The sequence below is a fragment of the Peromyscus leucopus genome, chromosome 4 (genome assembly GCF_004664715.2).
Source record: "Peromyscus leucopus breed LL Stock chromosome 4, UCI_PerLeu_2.1, whole genome shotgun sequence".
NCBI classification, from domain to species: Eukaryota; Metazoa; Chordata; class Mammalia; order Rodentia; family Cricetidae; genus Peromyscus; species Peromyscus leucopus.
Window position 1 is genome coordinate 95260080 of NC_051066.1, and position 22493 is coordinate 95282572.

At 43.9% G+C, this 22493-nt stretch overlaps 1 protein-coding gene and 1 long non-coding RNA gene across 3 annotated transcripts in view; both read left to right on the forward strand.

The window, feature by feature from the left end:
• The window catches only part of Chp1 (calcineurin like EF-hand protein 1), a 35345-nt gene extending 28121 nt beyond the window's left edge, over positions 1-7224 (forward strand). Inside the window, exons 5-7 of the mRNA XM_028867976.2 lie at positions 20-81; positions 4712-4834; positions 5220-7224. Of these exons, the coding sequence (XP_028723809.1) occupies positions 20-81; positions 4712-4834; positions 5220-5273 (239 nt within the window). The 3' untranslated portion in view covers positions 5274-7224. The remainder of the gene's footprint in view (positions 1-19; positions 82-4711; positions 4835-5219) is intronic.
• Positions 7225-14016: 6792 nt separating this feature from the next.
• LOC114692302 lies at positions 14017-21769 on the forward strand. 2 transcript variants are annotated; one of them, XR_005091386.1, is made up of 4 exons: positions 14017-14131; positions 14441-14506; positions 16462-16545; positions 19997-21769. It is a non-coding gene; the product is annotated as an uncharacterized LOC114692302 (long non-coding RNA). The 2 variants fall into 2 exon arrangements; XR_003734398.2 differs by lacking the exon at positions 14441-14506.
• The last annotated feature ends 724 nt before the right edge of the window (positions 21770-22493 follow it).

Here is a 22493-nt window from a genome sequence, read left to right on the forward strand (position 1 = left end):
TGTTGTGCTTTCCTACCAGTTGCTTTCAGACTCTATGATTTGGATAAAGATGACAAGATCTCCCGAGATGAGCTGTTACAGGTATGTGAGACAGTTTCAGAACAGTGTGTGTTGGGGGCCCTGACTTCATTTTTATGGGCAGCACTTGTTCTTTCTTTTCGGGAACATTCATTTAATCCCTGCCTTGGGAAGAGTCCTGTTGCAGATAAAAGGCAGAGAAGGCTGGGAGTGGGTCACTGAGTCTTCACGGATGGGCAGTCTCCACCACTTACAAGCTGCCTGTCTGCGGCGGCGCTCGGTGACAAAGGGCAGTACGGGATGCGGCTGGGTCGGAGAGCTCACTTATTGACAGGCCAGCTTGTTGGCCATCCTTTAATTCCAAGGACTCTGAAGTAAGTTCTGCTGCTTGGTCTCGCTTGGTGTCAGAGTCAAGGGACGGCTGTGGCCGCCATCTGCCCAGTTAACCCTTCCTGGTTGTGGCAGCAACAGTGGATGCCCCCGTTTCCCAGCTGGGACTGACATACTGCACGATCTCTTCTAAGTTAGGACAGTAGGAAACTGTCCCTTTTGTCGACTCTGGAAGACCCCAGGGAGCTAGCACATGGAGTAATTTCCATGGGACAAGCTCTGCTTTTCAAGATATGTCTAAAAGGGGATGTACTTTCTGTTCCAAAGTAAACCAGAACTAAATTTTTTTTTCATTTCATTATTTCATTTATTTATTTATTTATTTGGATTTTTTCAAGAAAAGGTTTCCCTGTGTAGATTTCGAGCCTATCCTGGAACTTGCTCTGTACACCAGGCTGGCCTCAAACTCCCCAAGTGACTGGCCTAAATCTTTATCTTTAATAAACTTACAAGTTGCCGGGAGGTGGTGGCGCACACCTTTAATCCCAGCACAGGCAGAGGCAGGCGGATCTCTGAGTTCAAGACCAGCCTGGTCTACAGAGCAAGTTCCAGACAGCCAGGGCTACACAGAGAAACCCTGTCTCAAAAAACAAACTAGGAAAAAAAAAAAACCTTCCAAGTTGAAGCCTACTCTGAGCAGATTAAGGACCAACTCAGTCTTCCCTACATTTCATGAGAAAACTTGAAACAGGAAGCAAATGGTAGTGTACCTTGGCCCTTGCTTTAAAAAAATACACAAAATATTTACTATTTTGAGAATTTTATACATGTATGTGATATTTTTGATCATATATGCCCTCTTCCTCCACCTCTCTTATTTCCTCTAATACACCTCTTTCCTTTTTTTTTTTTTTCTTGGTTTTTCGAGACAGGGTTTCTCTGTGTAGCTTTGCGCCTTTCCTGGAGCTCACTTGGTAGCCCAGGCTGGCCTCGAACTCACAGAGATCCACCTGGCTCTGCCTCCCGAGTGCTGGGATTAAAGGCGTGCACCACCACCGCCCGGCACACCTCTTTCCTAATGCCTGTTCTTTTTGAAAAAGTAACTTACTGAGTACAGTTAGTGCTGACGATGTGCATGTGGATGAGAGACCATCCATTGGAGCACAGCCACACCCCCAGTTAAAATGACTCAGGACAGCCAGGGTTGTTATACAGAGGAACTGTCGAGAGAGAGAGAGAGAGAGAGAGAGAGAGAGAGAGAGAGAGAGAGAGAGAGAGAGAGAGAGAGAGAGAGAGAGAGAGAGAGAGAAGATTCCACCACCATCCCCAGCAGCCACCTGCCAATAGCTCCTCAGCTGTGGGTGGGGGTCTCATGATCCCCTTCCCCATCCATACTGGATGTTGACTTTGCCCTTTGCTTTTGAGATGGGAATAGGGTTTTCCAGTGAGTCGCATACTGTCTTACTGAAAATTATACCCATGGCCTTTGAGGCCTTAAAAGATGGAGGCAACCACTCTTGAGTTATATATTTTCATCCTCTGGTCCAGATCTGGCTGCCAGAAAGATGGTTTTGGAATGGAGACTTGGTTTATTTTCTGTTACCTAGGATTTCTAAGAAATCATGTGACATGGGATAGGAAAGTCACTGTGGGGCAGGAACGGCTTTGTTCCACATGTGCTCCTGGACTGTTGAGGGATTCAGGCAACAAACTTTAGCCTATCAAGAAGAGACGTTTTCCAAAGTAGAAGAGAACCAAGTTTCTAGGCGCTGTATTTTCTAAAGCATTTGGTGAATACGTATAGTGTATATCATGTGTCAGTTATACTTAAGTAGAGAGGGTTGCTCTATTTCAAGACCCATTTCATGAGGCTAGCATAACTCAGATATGAGAACCTTATAAAGACAGTGGGAGAAAAATGCCATTCAGACCCTTCTTTTTGGATTTTTAAAAATTTCAAACACAGGGCTGGAGAGGTGCGCAGTGGTTTAGAGTCCTGGCTGTTGTTGGAGAAGACTCAGATTCTGTTTCCAGCACCCACATGATGGCTCACAACCACCTATTACTCCAGTTCAGGGACCCAGTGCCCTCTTCTGAAATGAGTGCTGGGGTGTAACTCGGTGGCAGAATGCTCCTGTGCCACGTGGAAGGCCATGGGTTCAATTGAGAAGACCACACACACAAAAGGGAACATGTTATAGAAACTAAATAATAAGAACAATTAAATAACAGTACATTTCCACTGGCTAATAAACTTCCAAGTGGATTAGTAAGTGGTAAGCCGAATGGAAGAAGTGCTGGCCTGGGAACAGAGGCCTGGAGACACAGCAGCTGTCAGCTGTTCCCAGGCCCTGCCTGGGTCAGACCACTTCCGCAGCTCCTCCTCAGTAAAAGGCCAGATAAAGGTGTTTATCACACACCACTGTTGTCCACCTCCCAACACAGACACACACACATAGATTCTAACTATAGTTCTTTTTGTGTGTGTGACGTTGGGGATGGCACCCAGGACCTCACACGTTAGGCAGCATGCTCCTCACATCCTTTCCATAGCCTAAGTGCTTTTCATTCTCCAAGCAAAACATCTCAGGGACTGATTGAATTGAGATCTGAGGAGGCTGTGGTTGGGGGATCAGCTTATCTGCTTGGTTACTCACATTTGGAAGAGATAGCAGTGGCTTTGCCCAAATATACTTGGTAATGTTACTTTTTTTTTCTTTCTTTTTTTTTCTTTTTTTTTTTCTTCGAGACAGGGTTTCTCTGTGTAGCTTTGCACCTTTCCTGGAACCAGGCTGGCCTCGAACTCACAGAGATCCACCTGCCTCTGCCTCCCGAGTGCTGGGATTAAAGGCGTGCGCCACCACCGCCCGGCCCTACTTCCTTTTTTTAAAAAAGTATTTTAGTTTATATGTGTTGTCTGCACTTATGTCTGTGTACCATGTCCATGACTGGTTCCCAGGGAGGCCAGAATAGGGCATTGGATCCCCTAGAACTAGAATTACAGACAGTTGTGAGCCATCGTGTTGGGACTGGGAATGAAATCCCCTCTTCCTCTGGAAGAGCAGCCAGTGCTCTAATCGCTGAGCCACAACTTCTAGGGTTTTTGTTTGTTGTTTGAGACAGGGTTTCTCTGTGTAGCCTTGGCTGTTCTGGAACTTTCTCTGTAGATCAGGTTCGCCTGAAACTCGCAGAGATCCACCTGCTTCTGCCTCTTGAGTGCTGAGATTGAAGGCATGTGCCAACACCACCTGGTATAACTTTTGGTTTTTAATAATTGGTTGATAGCCCGTCTTGAAACAAACAAACCAAACAAAAGAATTGGTGTAGAGCTATGTAATAAAGGTAGTTGATAGCTGTGTGAAGGAGTATATATAATTAGTAGTAGCTACTTGACAAGCTGAGGAAGATTGTTGGAGTCTAGGCAACTAAAGCCAGCCTGAGCAGCATAGCAAGTCTGTAAAAAACAGGCCTCCTTTGCCCCCGCCCCCTGACAAAAATAGTTGTTAAGAAATAGAAGCTCGTGGGTTGGAGATTTAGCTCAGTGGTAGAGTGCTTGCCTAGCAAGCACAAGGCCCTGGGTTTGATCTTCAGCTCAAAAAAAAAAAAAAAGAAGAAGAAGAAGCTCACTGCTCATGCCATTTACTATTTGCAGAGGATGTAAAGGAATGGGGACAGGAAGGCCTGTGAGCCATTAGGCAAGAGGACAGTGCAGTTCTCATCTTGTTTAAGGTGCCATGTTTGTGGATGTGTGGTACTGGGGCCTTGTGTGTGCTAGGTGTGCACTCTACTGCTGAGCACTATCCCAGATACCCCCATCTTTAAAAAGGTCTTCACTAAGTTCACCCAAATTGGACTCAACTTGTAATTGTCCCACGTCAGCCTCCCAAGTTGTCTTCAAGGAGATTTATGTGGGCTGTAGCCTGTTAATGCCCCCGCCCCCCATGGAGGACTGCTTTTGGATTGAATTCCAGAACAGCCCACCAAACTGACTTACATCAGTAAAGAACTGCTTTGCCCGATGCAACGGGACACTCAGGGATAGGTTGTCAGGTTTCACAGTACCTGAGTATCCCAGCTTTCTTCTTGTATGGAATTCATAACACATATGATGTGTCACAGCCTCAGGATGGCTGTTGTGCCAACAGACATCATGCTTGTGGTCTAAGCAGGAAGAATCAGTTCTGTCCATATGGAGAAGACACTTAGTGACTTTGCTGGAGTTCCACTCACCTCCTTTTTTAGAATGGCCTAGATAAGAAGCAAAGGATTTCACTTCGTTAGCTGGTGAATTTGAAAGAATCTAAGGAAAGGGGAGTTGAGGTGGCTTTTTCTCAAGTCTCCTTTAAGGCTTTTGGTCTTGTAGGTACTACGAATGATGGTTGGAGTGAATATCTCGGATGAGCAGCTGGGCAGCATCGCAGACAGGACCATCCAGGAGGCCGATCAGGACGGAGATAGTGCCATATCCTTTACAGAATTTGTTAAGGTCTGTCCACCACCTTTTGGGTTTTTCCTCTCAGTTCCTTTTTATTAGCATATGAGAGTTACAGTGAGTTTATTATAACATTTATGTTCATGTCTTTTTGGGGGTGAAGATAAGAGTTTAATTAGGGTTACTCACAGGAGCATGGGGGGACTTATGAAGGGCTACACTACTGAAGAAAATGTCTCCCCAGCAACCATTAGCTCTCTGGATCCTCCGGGAGGGGTGCGCCCTTAGGAGCCTTTTCCCCTTACCTCTTGATCTTAAGTTAAATGCATAGGAAGAAAAAGGGGACACCCATTTTTATTATTTATATATTTAGAAGGGTACTCAGAATGGTCGTAATCTTAATGATAATTTTGTTTGTTTGTTTGTTTTTCAACTCCAGGTTTTGGAGAAGGTGGATGTAGAACAGAAAATGAGCATCCGGTTTCTTCACTAAAGGACAGGGACCAAATTATTCTTGCTTTCTAGTATTTAAGAACTGGAACTTCCTTCTGTCCTCCAGCCCCACCCTGTCCCATCATCCCCCTTTCCCAGAATACTACTGCTCTTGCATGACAACCTGAAGTCTTTCTTGTCCACACAGACTTGCCTTTGGTGTATAAACAGGGCGTTACAGAATGGTACCCTCAGTCTTTTTCTGTTCAGTATGCACCCACCAGGTCTCTATTTGTAAGTGACATCTTCCCTGTTTTGCTGCTGAATACCATGCATCCATCCTGTCTGCGGAAATGAGATAGGGACTCGTGTCAAGAACCAGCCAGCAAAGCTCCCACTGGATGGAGACTGCATCCACGCTGCCTTCCCTTCATCGAGCCTCTGTCATGGTCCTGTGTCCTTGTGTCCTTTACTTCCTACCTCCCTGTCGCCCAGCCTTCTGTCCATTTGGTCTTTCAGCCTCCCTCTTTTTCATTGAGATTCCCTGTGTCTCCTTGACTCCGGGCTCTGCTGTCAAGCCTGTCTCTGATGTGACAGACTGGTGAGTGGTCTGGTGGTTTGTATCTACCTTCTCCTGCCTGTGTCTCTGGGACATTGCCTATCCAGGAGCCTTTCAGCAACCAGTACAACTCGTGGAAGCACGTGACTCTCTTGGTCCCCTGCACTGCTCTCAGCACAGGGCTTATGAACAAGTTGTTCTTGAAAGGTGGTCATGGTGAGGCTTGTAGAGCCGTGTCTCCTAGGTGGTTTCCCCAGATCTCTCTACCTCTGGCTTTTTATTTTCAATGTATTTATGTGGCTTCTTTTCTGAGTACAGTGTTGACATTCAGAAAATAGTCTTACGCTTGCCAGTTTGCTTCTCTTTGGGACATTGTCACCAATACAGTGACTGTTTTGACAATTTGGTAGGGGCCTTCTTGTAGTTTTCTGAAGAGGCTAAAGAGCTGGAGAGCTGCCCACATTCACCCTGCAGCATGGGTTATGCCTCAGTGTTCTGTACACTGGAAGATTCTTTACATTTCCAAACAGAAAGACTAGTGTTATGGAAGTGCCTGACTTATCTCAGTCCTAAAGAACTAGATTGTCCTCAGTGTCTTAAAGTTTTGCACAAAATCCCGAATGAATTTTATACTTGGCAAATTTTAATGCTGGAAGCCATGTAGTCAGTTCATAATCCTGGTCCAAGCATTGCATGTATTGTCTCATGAGCTCCCTAATCACATGACCTTCCTAGCTCCTTGTGTAGACCATTGCGGATCTCTTAGGAGCATAGGGCCTGGCCCTGGTGACACAACTGAAGTGATATTAGAGGTCTTTGAGTGACCCGGCTCAACTTGTGGGCTATTGTCAGCTGGTTTAGAGCTCATTGAATCAGCTGCTTCTCCCCTGTGTCTGTGTAAATCTGCTCTGGGCTGGCTTTCTCTGATGTTGCTTACTTGCTTGCTTCTTTGCTTTGGAAGGCTATCCAAGATGTGTAAACAGTTCTTTAGGAAAGAAATTGCTATTAAAAAATCCAAACAAACTGGGGTTGGGGATTTAGCTCAGTGGTAGAGCGCTTGCCTAGCAAGCACAAGGCCCTGGGTTCGGTCCTCAGCTCCGGGGGTAAAAAAATCCAAACAAACAAAAATACTGCAAAGGAAGAGTGAGGAGCAGGGTAGTGGCCAGGATGGGTGGCTGGAGTCTACATGAATTGGGGAGTTCTGTATGGAATATCTGTCTGACTTTGTGATCAAATGATGTAATATACAAATTGTATAAAAGGGAAGAATTGTCTGATATTGATCTGTTTGAGAAGTACTTCAGAGGCTTCTTGATTTACATATTTAAAGTTTCTAAGATTAATACCCCCCTTGGCTGTATAGCAAACTGTTTTAATCCACAGTTGTGCCTTATTGTCCCATTAAAATTGTATTCCTCAATCCATCAATAAATTAATTGTCGTTAAAACAAAAGAATTTGGTTGACTTTTATCTATGTGTTTTATAACAATTTTATGTAACTCAAGTGTCCTGAATTTGAAATAGAATGGTGTCTCCCTTGATCAGATTTATGGTTATGGTGTCATTTGCATGTACACAGTACTGCTGGGTGGGCCTGTGACAGAGACAATCACCTAGGGGTCCGGTCTGCCAAGAGCCATGGTGTTTCGTCTCTGACCCCTTCCTATTAATTCCAAGTAAGATCCAATATTTTCTTTGTTTTTTAGGGAAAGGGATGGGGGAGTGGAGTGCGTTTTCGCTTGGTTATTTTGTTTTTTTGAGGCAGAGTCTTAATTTCCCTGACTGGCTTGGAATTTGCCATATAGATCAAGCTGACCTCAAACTTGTAACAATTCTTCCACCTTAGCTTCCAAAGTGCTATAGTTACAAATGTTTACCCCAAACACCCAGCCAAAATCGAGTGTGATGTGTCATGTGTGGAATTCAGGTAGGGCCTTAAGCTTGCTAGGCAAGTGCTATACAACTGAGCTGTGTCTCCATCCCTCAGTTTCTTTCATCTAGTCTCTAAATCCAAGAAGCATTGCTTACAAAGGAGGAGTGTTATAGATAGATAGATAGATAGATAGATAGATAGATAGATAGATAATTAGATAGCAAGCTGGGGTGTGGTACATACCTACAACCCAAACACTGGAGGTGGAGACAAGGATCAGGGGTTCAAGCTTAGGTACATCTTAAATTTGAGGCCAACCTGGGCTACATGAGACCTTGTCTTAAAAAAAAAACAAAATGAGGCTGGAGAGATAGCTCAGCAGTTAAGAGCACCTGCTGCCGTTACAGAGGACTGGGGATGGGTTCTCAGCACCTATACAGTGTCCTTCCATCTGTTCCTTAACACCGGTTCCAGGGTATCTGCACCCTGTTCTGGGCTCTGATGGCACCAAGCACACATGTGCACATACATAACACCAGACAAAGCATTACACATATATACACGACATTTTTAAAAAAGAAAACAAAAACAAAAAACAAAAAAGCTAGGCAGTGGTGGCACACACCCTTAATCCCAACACTCGGGATCTAGAGGCAGGCGGATCTCTGTGAGTTGGAGGCCAGCCTGGTCTCCAAAGCAAGTTCCAGGAAAGGTGCAAAGCTACACAAAGAAACCCTGTCTCGAGAAAAAAAAAAAGAAAGAAAAAAGAAAACAAAAAAATCCAGAATAGACATTCTAGTATAGATCAATAATCTTAGCAGTTCCCTACCCCTACAAGTCTCACAACACATTTATAAAACAGGCTTCAAAGCCCATTGTGTAGAGCTAGCTGGTGATTCTAGCACTTAGAAGACAGAGACAGGAGTTCAGGAGTTCAAGGCCATGCTCCACTAGAGTTTGAGTGCAGTTTATGCTACAGGAGACCCTGGCTCAAAACAAAAACCACCAATGGGGCTGCAGGGACAGCTCAGCAGTTAACACACTGCTGTTGCAGAGGATCCGAGTTCAGTTCTTAGCATCCATGTTTGTTTGGTAAGCTCACAAGTGCTTGTGACTCCAGCTCAAGAGGATCCAAAGCTCTGGCCTTTTCTGCTTGAACTCACATAAAATTAACACCCCCCCACCCTCACCCCACTCACCCCACACACACATAAACACGTGTAGTTAAAAATAAAATCTTTTGTTGTTTTGAGACAAGGTTTCTCAATGTAGCCCTGGCTGGTCTGGAACTTGCTCTGTAGACTAGGCTGGCCACAAACTCACAGAAATTGTGAGCCCCCCCCACCTCCCTGCCCCCACCGCCGCAAAAAAAAAAAAAATCTTAAAAAAAAAACATTCAAAATCTAAAATGTGTTCCCTGCTTATAGGCTTAAGCACCAATGGAAATCTACTTAAATGAAAGATTCCTGCTGAATATTTGGAGGATTGAGCCCAGAGATTTCCTGTCTGGCTTTTTTTTTTTCTATGACCTTGAAATCACAAATTTTTGTTGCTAAGACTTGGAAGCTTGTAATCAGAGAACAGCACTGAAAAAAGCCCATTATGTCATGATGCTGAATTCCTTATTTATTTATTTATTTATTTGCTTACTTACTTATAAGGCGGAGTCTTACTGTGTAGCCCTGGTTGGCATGGAACTCGAGATGTAGATCAAACTAGCCATGAACTTAAAAATTCACCGCCTCTGGCTCTTCGTGTAGAGTAAAGGTGTGCTACCATTCCTGGCTGTGGCGCTCAGTTTCCTGAGAGGAGGAATTGTTTCTTCTCAGCTTACAGTACAAAGAACAAATTTCTACCTGCCATTAAAATATGTCCTGTAGGATGTCATTCAGGAGAATAGCCATGGGGAATTTTGTCATTTTCTCAAAATTGAATCAGTTTCAAAGAATGAGTGTGCTATTTTAAGTGTGTTACGTGCTGCATCTTTTGGTGGCTAGGGAACTGAAACAGCCTATAATTTGTGTTTGCAAAGATAACTGTTCTGTGAAATCATTTGTACCTAACACCAAGGGCATTTCTGTTGTCGTCGTAATCACCATAAAGTCAGAAGTGGAAAAGGATGCTGTGCTGGCTTGGGTCCTGCGTCTAGGGAACAAAGGAAGGACAAACAGACATGCACACATACAGTGAAGTTGTGACAAGGCAGGGTTCTGCTCAGGCTACCCTGGCAGCCAGGAGTCTGGGTGGATGGGGTCCAGCACGGGGGGGGGGGGGGGGGGGGGGGGGGTAGCTAGTCTCTAGGCGGTCTCTTTAGGAGCAGGCAGGAAGGCTGTAAACATCTAGGAGGAGAAAGTGCGGTTGTACCCACTGATCAGTTTCCATGAACACGTGTTCTCAGATTCCCCAGGAATGTTATGCCATTTCCATATGGGTAACAGCTTTGTGAAATGGTTCTATGGAGGGCTGGAGAGGTGGCTCAGTGGTTAAGAGCATCTGGCTGCTCTTGCAGAGGTCCTGAGTTCAATTCCCAGCAACCACATGGTGGCTCACAACCATCTGTGATGAGATCTGGCGCCGCCTTCTGGTGTGCAGGCATACATGTTGGCAGAACATGTATACACAATAAATAAATCTTTTTTTTTAAAAAAAAGAAAGTGTTCTATGGAACCATGTCAAACTACACATTCACTTAGGACTTCTCTCACTCAGACCTCTCTCCCTCCCTCTCTCCCTTCCCTACGGAAGGGGAAGCTCAGATCCAAATTATGCCAAAGGGCCGAGAGTAGACTCCAGAGACAGTCCTCTTTTTATTTGTAATATTTTCGAAAGGATTTCACAAGAAACCATGTGGTTTGTGAAGCTGTGGAAAACAATTTGATGAGCACCGGTAGGCTGATGTTTTGGCAAAGAAGTAAATATGTCACACCACTTCACATGTCGCAAGGCCTGTTTGTCTCTTTTTAATTTATTTCATATACATATTATTTTATATGTATGAGTATTTTCCTACATGTATGTATGTTTACTGTGTGTGTTTGATGGCCATGGATGTCAGAGGAGGGTATTGCATTCCCTGGGACTTGAGTTATGAACAGTGTGAACAGCTATATGGAGGCTGAGACCAGAACCCAGGTCCTCTACAAGAGCAACATGTGTTCCTAACCTCTGAGCCATCTCTTCAACCCTGCAAAGCTTTTTTTAACTGTTTGTCAGACAAAGTTGCCACAATAAACCCTTGGGATGTTAACCTCAAGTCAATAAACACTGGCCACACCTAGTTTGTGGGAGGAAATGGTTTATTTCAACTTAACAGCTTTCAGACCATCATCAAGAGACGTCCGGACAGGAACTGAAGTAGAGATCCCAGAGGAGCACTGCTTGGGGTTCTACAACAGTCTACAACTCTGTAGACCAGGCTGGCCTCGAACTCAGAGATCCACCTGCCTCTGCCTCCCGAGTGCTGGGATAAAAGGTGTGCACCACCACCTGGGTAATCTTGCTTTCTTATACAGCACAGGTCTACCTGTCCAGGCCTGGCACCATACACAGTGAGCTGGGCCCTCCCACATCAATCATTAATCAAAGGAATGTCCCCACAGATATGTCCACAGGCCAATCTGATGGAGACAATTCTTCAATTGAGAATGTTCTCTCTTCCCAGGCGACTCTAGCTTATGTCACGTTGACAAAATAACCATCACATCTAAAATTAATTTAAAATTTAAATAAATAGGACTGAGGATGTAGCTTGGTTGGGAGAGTGCTTGCTTAGCATGCACAAAGTTCTGGGTTCCATTCTTAGCACTGTATAAAACCAGGTATGGTGGCACACATCTGTAATTCCAGCATGGGAAGGGTAGAGAGGAGAATCAGAACTTCAAGATCATCTTTTAAATTTTATTTATGAGTATGGGTGCCTGTATACACATCTGTGCGCCATGGCAGCCAGAAGAAGGTGTTGCAGATAGTTGTGAGCCACCATGGGGCTGCTGGGAATTGAACTGCCCTCTGAAAGAACAGACAGACAGACAGTACACTAAACCTCTGAGCCATCTCTCCAGCCCCTCAAGGTCAGTTTTGCTACATGAGATCCAGTCTCCAAAAAAAGTGAATAAATGAGAGTATATATGTGTCAGATCAATGGTATAGGCACAGTGTCATTGATATTAATAATAGCATTCCCATGGTTAAACTAGAAGGAAATTACTGAATGATAATTGAATAAAAATGTATAAGACTAAAGTTAATGATATTGGAGAAATCAATTTCAAGAATTACTTAGTACAGTGCTACAGTTATTAAGCTGGAGATGTGGCTCAGTGGTTAAGAGCACTGACTGCTCTTCCAGAGGACTAGGGTTCAATTCCCAGGACCCACATGGTGGCTTGCAACTGTCTATAGCTACAGTTCCTGACAGCCTTGCGCAGGCATACACAGGCAAAACACCAATGCATTTAAAAAAAAAAAAAAAAAAAAAAAAAAAAGACCATGGTATTCTTCAGCCCAATTCTGAAAAGTAAAAAATACAAACTTAACCAAGTAAGCTGGGATTCAGACGGCAGAGGTGGGAGGATTGCTGAAGGTTTAAAGTATGTGTTGGGGAGATGGCTCAGCAGATAAAGAGTTCTTGTTGCTCATGCAGGGACCCAGGTATGATTCTCAGCACTGACATGGTGACTCACAAGAATCTGTGACTCCAGATCATAGGCTCTGACACCCTTTTCTAACTTCCTCAGGCGCCAAGCAAGCAAGTGGTACATGTGCATGCATATATGGAGGGAAAGCATTCATTTACATAAAATAAACGTTTTAAAATAAAAGTAGATAAGAAACATGAATATGGGTATATTAAATAGAGGGCTGAGGCTAGAGCTCAGGTGAGTGCTTGCCTTGCGTGCATGAAGGTCTGCGTTTTCACTGCACGCAAAAATCAGGCAGGAGCTACTGAACGTTACTGAACATTCCTCACCTAGACCCCATATACATAGGAAGGAAACAGCACTGCGCTCCAGTGGTCATCTGCCCCCCTGGCTAAGTGAGTTAAGGATGGACAAGACTATTTCTGCCTGTTCTCTGGGCTTCAGCTTAGCACAGGCCCCGTTGCTTGAAACTGCTCATTTGAATTACTGTTGTCTGTACATCCCTGTGTTCCTACTCAGTCCTGTACCTCACCATAGCCCTCCTTTGCAGCTCACCGTTCAGCTGACTTCAGTTTTGCTACGGCTTTCTAACTGGGTTCAGTAATATCTAGGTAAGTACGACTCTTTCCCATTTGTACCAACTCTGTCTGGATGCAGTAAAACAAACATCTTTGAACATAGAGGTTTATGTAATCCTTTGTCAGTGGTCTATAACTTATATATATACATAGACACTATACTGTGTGAAGCATAATGATCTGATACACAGTTAACACTGGAAAAAGAACATGTGTTTGGGCTGAGGACATTGTTGCTCAGTTGGCATGTGGGACATAGTATGGTGGATGACCTGCTACCTAGTGAATGAGGCCAGCCTGTACAAGGTCTTTGCCGTCTGCCAGCTACAAAGGGAAATCAAGGCTGCTTGTAGTGTTGCAGCCAATGAAGCAATGTAGCTTGTGAATTTATTATTATTCAATGGATTCTGACATTGTGGAAATACACAACCATGTTTTGTCTGAACCCACAGAGTTCAGCCTAGGAATTTGGATTTAATAAATGGGCCAGATGATAAACCTGTTGTTTAGCAAGCACTGCTTAACCCAGGAGAAACTCTCGTCATAGCATGGAAGAGTAACGTAACGCTATTTGCCTTCCCTGCCTCTCCTGGAACCATCACTAAAGGATCTTTAAATCCTACAGTTGGAAGAAACTAAACTGCCATTTTCTCACTCAGCAGACAGGCCCTCTAAGGTGAGGAAAACTGCGATCATGTGTTGACCTTTAAACAGCAGGCTACGTTGAGGCTTTTAAGATTCTAAATGGGTCAAAATTTGAAGAACTGAAAGCATGAAACTTCTTCTGGGTGTAATGTTAGCCCGGGGGAAAAAACTCCTTTAGTCCAAGACAGAAATTACTAGTAACTAGTTATTTTAACGGTAGTTTAAAATAGTTATTCGGCCTTGCCACACTATCTTACTGGAAAATGGTACTGCCTCCGTGCGGACTTTTTTTCTTTTTTTTTCTCAAGTGAATTACAGTAACGACTTTCCCCTTTAACTTCAACCTGAGCATACAGCTCCTACAACAAAAAAATAGAACCAGAGAGGGAAAGAGCGCTGATTGATGTACCTTCCAGCCAATCTGCGACGGAAGGAGAGCGCGCGAGCAAAGGTGCTGTCCAATCAGCACTCAGAGGTGGGGCGGGACCTTCCGCGTCTCCGCCCGGGGGTGGCGGATCGGAGAAGGAGCAAAGATGGCGGAGTGAGGCGTTCCCCGGCAGCCGGGCTCCGGGCCCGGGCGGGCCTCCCGCGAGAGGCAGAGCACTTGTGCGGGGCCGAGTGAGGTGAGCCGAGAAGGCCGTCCGTTCACCGGGTGACGAGCAGCCGGTGGGCGGCGTGGTACGGGACGGCGTCGAGCCTAACGCGGGAGCCGGCGGGGCCTGGGCGGCACAGGGCTCTGCCTGGGCCGCCGCGGCGGGTCGGCCCGCGCCGCCTCCGGGTGTGTGGCCGCGGCGTCCTTCCGTTACCGCGCCCACGCCCTTCCCGGCGCCCTTCGCTTTGGCCGCTGTGTGCTCAGACCCAGCCCTCCCGATTGCGCTCGCGCGGGCTGTGTCTGGAAGCCGCAGTGTTCATCGCCCACTTGTTTCTCTAAGATTGTCCATCTCCGTGTTGCTTTTGACATCTGCAGTGACCCGTTCCCGAAGGCGTCATCGGTGAAGGTAACAATGAGGCCTGTTGCGGCTCTGGGTGTCTGGTGTCCCCAGCGCGTTGACCTTGAGATGGGAGGTTACAGGCTCCCTCTGGTATTACCCTCTGAGTGTGTAGTACAGATAGGCCCTTCGGCCCTTACCTCCACTCGCCCCTGCAAACTTTCATGACCATAGTAAGCAGCGTTGTCCTTGTACGCCCTGATAATGTCCTTATGGCGCATTAATTTCGGCTGACAGTGAAGTTCACCGTTGTTGAGATCTTACCCAGAATTAAGGGAAACGGTTTAGGATGCTTTTTAAAAAAAAAAAAAAAATTCTAAATTTTTAAGAACTATAGTTTTGGAAATACTGTTAGAATATTATTGGGGTAGCTAGAGTGACTACAAAGTATTAGTACTGACATACTTGTATTCGGTTCTTATTTCATTTTATGGGGCATCTCTGTAATTTGGGGCCCCTTTATTGGCTCTCAGTTAAATCCTACACAGATCTGTGCTTCTGATTTCTGGATTGGTGAGGCATATGCTGGGTGTGTGGGTGCAGAGGCCTGGAGCGTGTGTGTGTGTGTGTGTATTACCAAAACATTGTCTCAGAAATAAACTGGGGTGTGGTGGCACACGCCTTTAATCCCAGCACTCTTTTGGGAGGCAGAGGCTCGAACTCTGTGAGTTCGAGGCCAGCCTGGTCTACAGAACAAGTTCCAGGACAGGCTTCAAAGCCACACAGAGAAACTGTCTCAAAAAAAATAAAAAAACAAACAAAGAAAACCAAGAACAACAACAAAAACACCTTTGGTAGTAATAGTTTTGATTTTTTTTTTAATCTGATACACAAGAAGAAAAAAAAAAAGTATGAGCCAGAAGAAAGGAATATAACATTCATTCTTCCCCATCTTAGAAAGGAAAGTGTATTTGCAATAAAAGCAAAAGTCTTAAGTAGATGACCATACACTGCTGGAAGTTTTATGCACAGTTACACTTTTTCCCCCCTCCAGAAAGACTCCACGGTATCATAATTTTTTTTAAAATAAGCCCTTCCACTCTTTTTTTAAAGATCTATTTATTTTTATTTTATGTACATTGGTGTTTTGCCTGCATGTATGTCTCTGAAGGTGCCAAATTCCCTGGAACTGGAATTACAGACAGTTGTGAGCTGCCATGTGGGTGCTGGGAATTGAACTCTGGTCCTCTGGAAGAGCAGTCAGTCCTCTTAACCTCTGAGCCAACCAACTCTCAAGCCCCCTAGTATCACAAATTCTAAGTGTTGGATAAAAGCTTCAGAACTTCCTCTCCAAAAATATTGATGTTTTTAAACATTAGTGCCACCATAGGTAGATAGAAAGTGACTTTATGGTTATTCTTTTTTTTTTTTTCCTTTTCTTTTCTTTTGAGACAGGGTTTCTCTGTGTAGTTTTGGTGCCTGTCCTGGATCTCACTCTGTAGACCAGGCTGGCTTCGAACTCACAGAGATCCTCCTGGCTCTCCTCCCGAATGCTGGGATGAAAGGCTTGCACCACCACCTCCCAGCTGGTTATTCTTTTAGAATAGTTATGAGAGTGCATTTTTCTTAGAATGATTGTATAGGAATACTTGTAGTATAAGTAATGGCTATGTATATCCTTGCTTTGGTGGTTTTAATAAGAAAGGCCCCCATTGACTCATGGTTGAATACTTGGTCCCTAGTTGGTGGAACTGTTTGGGAAGGATTAGGTCTTAGAGGTGTGTAACACTAGGGTCAGGCTTTGAGGGGCCAAAAGACCCAGAGTCGTTCCTGTTGAGTCTCTCTCTGCCTCCTATTTGCTGTTAAGAGACGTGAGCTCACTCACTGTTCCTACCACCATGCTTTTGCTCTGCCATCATGGACTCTGACCCTCTGAAACTATAAGCTCACTTAAATGATGGTGTCTTATCACAGCAATAGAAAAGAAGCTAGGACACTTACCTTTCTGTTCTTTTTATTTTCAGGAACCTTAGCACACAAGATGAATATTTTCGTGACCTTAGGTGCTTTTATATTCAGCTCAGAATTCTGAACTCAGGACTTGGCAAGTAAGTAGTAATGGGATAATCATTCCAAATACTGTTACAGCAATAGAATTAAAACACTAAACCGTTAACTTCAGCAGAAGATAAATATAAAAATGACTATAAGCCAGACACCATGGCACATGTTTATTCTCAGCACTTGGGATTTGGAAAGTTGAGGTGAGGATTGAGTTTGAAAGTAATCTGGGCTACATAGTAAGACATTTGTTTCAATAAATAAAACCCAAAGACCACTGGGCAGTGGTGGCATACCTTTAATCCCAGCACTTGGGAAGCAGAGGCAGAGGCTGGCAATCTCTGAGTTCGAGACCAGCCTGGTCTACAGAATGCGTTCCAGAGCAGCTAGGGATACACAGAGAAACCCTGTCTCAAAAAAAGAGGGTTAGAGAGGTGGCTCAGAGGTTAAGAGCACTGACTGCTCTTCCAGAGGTCCCCAGTTCAATTCCCAACAATCACATGGTGGCTCACAACCATCTGTAATGAGATCTGATGCCCTTTTCTGGTGTGCAGACATATATACAGACAGAATGCTGTATACATAATCAATCAGTCTTTAAAAAACAAAACCAAAAGACCGAGTCATTGATAATTATTATCTATTTTGTGTGTGTGTGTGTGTGTGTGTGTGTGTGTGTGTGTGTGTGTGTGTGTTTGTTTGTGTGTTTTTGTACAAACTTGCACATAGGCTCATGTGACTACACTACTGGCTTCTATTTTATATTTTAACCAAAGCAGATACAGTAAAATGATAAATCATTTACCCAATCAATAATTTCATTTTGTACAGAAAACGTTCATATTAATTAAATTGAAAAATATAAACTGATTAAAAAATAAATGTAGCTAGGCATTATTTGTGTGTATGCGTGTGTGTGTATGCGTGTGTGTGTGTGTGTGTGTGTGTGTGTGTGTGTGTGTGTGTGTGTGTGTATGTTAGAGTGTGCTGTGAAGTCTAGGAGTTGATGTCAAGTGTCTTCATCGTATTCTCCCCACCTTATTTTTTAGGTAGTTTTCTCACTAAACCTGGAGCTGACCAGTTTTGGTTAGACCAGCTGGTTAGTTAGCCCCAGAGATCTTCCCATCTCTTCCCAGCACTGGGATTATGCTCATGTGCTGTTCCGTGAAGCTGGGGTCCAAACTCATTTGAATAACAGGTACTTTACCAAATAAGCCATGTTCTCAGCACCCACTTCAGTTCTATTATTTTTATTTTGAGGTAATAAGGATCAAACCAGGACCTTAGTGGCACATGCCTTTGGTCCCAGCACTGGGTAAGCAGAGGCAGGCAATTCTCTTGAGTTCAAGGCCTCTGCTCTACATAGAGTTAGAGAAGGCTATACAGTGAGACACTGTCTCCAAAACCAAAACTTCTTAAAAACAATTCAGTAGCCGGGCGGTGGTAACGCACTCCTGTAATCCCAGAGCCAGGCAGATCTCTCTGAGTTTGAGGTCAGCCTGGTCTACAGAGTGAGATCTAGGACGGGCACCAAAACTACACAGAGAAACCCTGTGTCCAAAAAAAAGAAAAAACAATCAGTAATTGAAAGGCTGAAGTGGGAGAATTGGGAATTCAAGGCCAGGCTGGCTGACACAGACAGACCCTATTATAGCAACCAATCAGCTAGCCAACAAAGACCATTGTAGGGCCTATGTAAGTTTACATAGGAGTCCCTGTCCTAGAGAGTTGCCTCAGTGGTTAAAAACATTGGCTGTTCTTTCAGGGACCTCCAGATTTGCCTCCTAGCACCCAAGTGACATCCAACATCCTCTTCTGACATGATGGGCATCAGGCATGTTTGTAGTGTAAATGCATGCAGGAAAACACTCATACATAAATAAATAATATTAATCAAATAAAGAACTGAAGACTGGAGTTGATGGCTTGCTTAGGATGCAAGGTCCTGGGTTGTTTTTGTTTTTTCAGTGGTTTTTGTTGTTTGTTTGTTTTGGTTTTTGGTTTTTTCAAGACAGTTTTTTCGGGGCTGGAGAGATGGCTCAAAGGTTAAGAGCACCGACTGCTCTTCCAGAGGTCCTGAGTTCAATTCTTAGCACTCACATGGTGGCTCACAACCATCTGTAATGAGATCTGGTGCCCTCTTCTGTATACATAGTAAATAAATAAATCTTAAAAAAAAAAAAAAAGACAGTTTTTCTCTTTGTAGCCATGGCTGTCCAGGAATTTGCCATGTAGACCAGGTTGACTTCAATATGTGGTGATCCTCCTGCTTCTGCCTCTCAGGCGCTAGAATTATAGGTTTATGCCACTATAATCTGCTGAAATGGTGTTTAATGGATGCAGGATTTTACTTTTTACTTTTATTATTTACTTATTTTAAACTATTCTATGGCTTGCTTTATGCTACAAAAGCACTCTATCAGTTTGGTACTGGTGATGCACACCTTTGATCCTAGCACTTAAGAGGTAGAGACAGAGCCGGGTGGTGGTGTGGTGGTGGTGGTGGTGGTGGTGGTGGTGGTGGTGGTGGTGGTGGTGCATGCCTTTAATCCCAGCATTCGGGAGGCAGAGGAAGGCGTATCTCTGTGAGTTCGAGGCCAGCCTGGTCTACAAAGTGAGTTCCAGGAAAGACGCAAAGCTACACAGAGAAACCCTGTCTCGAAAAACCAAAAAAAAAAAAAAAAAAAAAAAAGAGGTAGAGACAGGTGGATCTCTGTGAGTTTGAGGTTAACCTGGTCTACAGAGCTAGTTCCAGGACAGCCAAGGCTACCCAGAGAAACCCTGTCTCGAAAATCCAAAAACAAAACAACAAAACCAAACACTTTATCATTGAATTATGACTTGTGCTGCCCAAGAGCTGTTTTGATGGTTTTAATTAAACATTTTATTTTACTATTTTTTATTTTTATTTTTTTAGATTTACCTTATGTGTATTAATGTTTCCCCCACGTGTGTGTGCCCTGTTATAATCCACCATCTGGATGTTGGCAACTGAACTAGGGTCCTCTGCAAGCACAAGTGTTCTTTTCTTCTTTTTTTTTTTTTTTTTTTGGTTTTTCGAGACAGGGTTTCTCTATGTAGCTTTGCGCCTTTCCTGGAACTCACTTGGTAGCCCAGGCTGGCCTCGAACTCACAGAGATCCGCCTGCCTCTGCCTCCCAAGTGCTGGGATTAAAGGCGTGCACCACCACCGCCCGGCGCACAAGTGTTCTTAACTGCTGAGCCCTCTCCAGCCTCACGAGGTTTCATTTTGAGGGATAGAAAAGATGTAGTTAGTTTATGGCATGGACTCACTACCTATCTCAGCCTGGCTTTGAACTCTGTAATCCCTGGGCCTGAGCCTCAGTACTGCAGGCTACAAGTGAACACAGCACACCTAACTAAAATATTTGTGTGTACATGTGTGTGTATGTTTTAAATACTGATTTTAAACGTGACTTTACATAGGAGTCCCTGTCCGTCCTAATATTCCTATTTGAAATTTGATATGTTTTTCCAGGAATGTCTGTGTTGTCTTCTCAGTGGGGCGTCCTGGTTCTTTGATCCAGCTGCTTCCCCTGGTGAAATGCGGGTGTCTTTCTACACACACCTCCACGGTTTGGAATGGAGAGACTGCCTGCCTTTCCTTAACGCCACCTCAGCAGAGAGGAGTCTGGGATGCAGCTGTCGTGTTGAGTTCAGGAGAAACCAACTGGCCTGAAGCTTCTGTTGCAGTTCCTTCATTAGAAAGACACCGTTTGCAAGTGGAAGGAAGGTGTTTAATTGGAAACAGGTGCTTAGGTTGTGCATCGTGAGTTCTTCCTTTAAAAGCTCCAAACAACAAAACTTAACAAATGCCAAGTGTGGGTGACTTCAGGTTTCATTTTGTTTGGTTTTTAAGTCTGCCAGTTTTAACACTATTATAAGCACAGTTGAGACTGCAGTGGTAAATTCCAAATATGCGTTATAATTGGAGGTGAAAGAAACATTATCTAACTCCTAGCTCACCCTTGACAGAATTTCCTGGACAAAAACAAGTCTCTGTTATGATAAAAGCAAAAGTCAAGATTTCAAGGTTGCTTTCCTATGGGATTGTAACCGTTGCAGTGTGTGTGCAGAGTCACATTTTTATGTGTATAAATCCACATTTTCTAACAGGATTTTTCTCTTGGAGAAGAAAGCTGTCATTTATGAGAAGGCTTCAGACAGTTTGATGGTCTTAAGTGTTTGAGCTTTGTCTGTTTTGCTTTGCTTTTTTCATCCTCAGGAAGGACCAGCTAGGCCTGTGGCTAGTTCGGAGTGGGAAGAGAACAGGCTGGGGTGATGCTTGCCTCATACGGCCAGTGCTTGGGAGGCTGAGGCAGGAAGATCAGAAGTTCGGGTCCAGCTTTGGCCACATGGTGAGACTGTCTCAAAAACAGCAGAAAAGAAAGAAAAATGAGCCCAGTAACACCACTCGTTTGTTTTCCGAGAGTATTTTCTTTTTTGCAATCTCATGTAGCACATGAGACTTCGGTTTTCCATGTGGCTGTGGCTGAAGGAAAGTGATATGTGTTATGTGATGGACCCTATGGTATAACTCACCTTCCACTTTGAACATACAGGAGTGAAGGAAAATAACTCAAAGGGGGCGTGTAGATCCTCTTCTGAGAAAAAGAAGCCGCGACGTCTAATGTAGCAGCATCTGACTTTAGATTTTTTACATTATGTAGTTGCATTTGTTTTAAAAGCATAAATAACCTTCATCCAAGATGGGTACTTGGACATTTATTTTTCTAGGTGATAATGTAATGTAAGGCTGAAATTCTGGGACTCAGGTAAATTTTCCCAGTTTGAATTGAACTTTCTTACCAGAGAATGGATCTCAGAAGCAACGTTCCCAGTCCTGTGATCGGTTCACTATACTCTTGGAAGAAATTCAGGATCTGAACAAACTTCAAATAAGAAAAGCGGGTCAAATAAGAAGTGTGGACCTTGTTCCAAGTCACTGTAGATTTAGAGGAAATTCAGGTTCAGGGTTGGGAAGACCTTGAGAAAACTAGTTCCAATAAGAAATGATGTGTGTTCATTTTTCCTTTAACAGTTATGAGGAACCATCATGAAAATCTCTCTTTGCTTCCAAATCAACAGAAGTCTGTTTTATGGGATGCCAGGCTTGTACAAGGGAGTGAACTGTTGTTCTCAGTGGTTGCCAATAGAGAAGGAAGTTTAAGGTTGCTAGAGTTAGGAACAGGTGCTGTTGGAGCTGATTTCTGGAACCATTTCCCAGTGCTGTGAAGTTGAGTCATAAAAATGATCAAAATTAGGAAATGTTGAACATTCTAATGGTTATTGAGATTGGGCAACAAATTTTGAATTTATACAAAAGCTTTTTTTTTTATAAAATACTTATTATAAATAACCTTTTAATGAGAACAAATAATGATAAAACACTAGAGAAATAAAGAATGAAAGGTAACCTAAATTGCTAGGCTTGGTAGCCCACACCTGTAACCACAGCATTTTGGAGGCTGAGGCAGGATGATTGGCTACAAGATCAAGGCCAGCCTGAATGACAGACCCTGTCTCAAAATGAAACAAAAATATAACCCAATTTTTTCTCTTTAAGTACCCCAGCCACTTATATATTTATTTAGAAGACAATGGAAACTAGCTGGTGACCAAGCATCTCATAGATGCCTTTGGGCAACTTTGTGGGATCTGGCCCTCAGGCAGGGCTGTCAACCCCAAGGAGGTGCCATCTTTTGCTCCAGATGCTTCAGGTTTGTAGCTTAAACCTTCAGGTGTTGAGTGTGCTTCATCAAAGATGCTCCTGTGTCCTGCATTGTTAGCACCAGATGGCATTTCACACCTGGGGACATGCCAGTTGTGGTTGCCTGGTGTGAAATACATTTCCATTTCATAGTCTTGCTTGGGTTTTCTTACTAGCAGCAGAAACTACCAGTTTAGAGCTGTGCTTCCATCTGTATCTGGGCCTCCTCCCTTCTCCATGTAAGCTGGCAGTTTTTCTTTTGGAG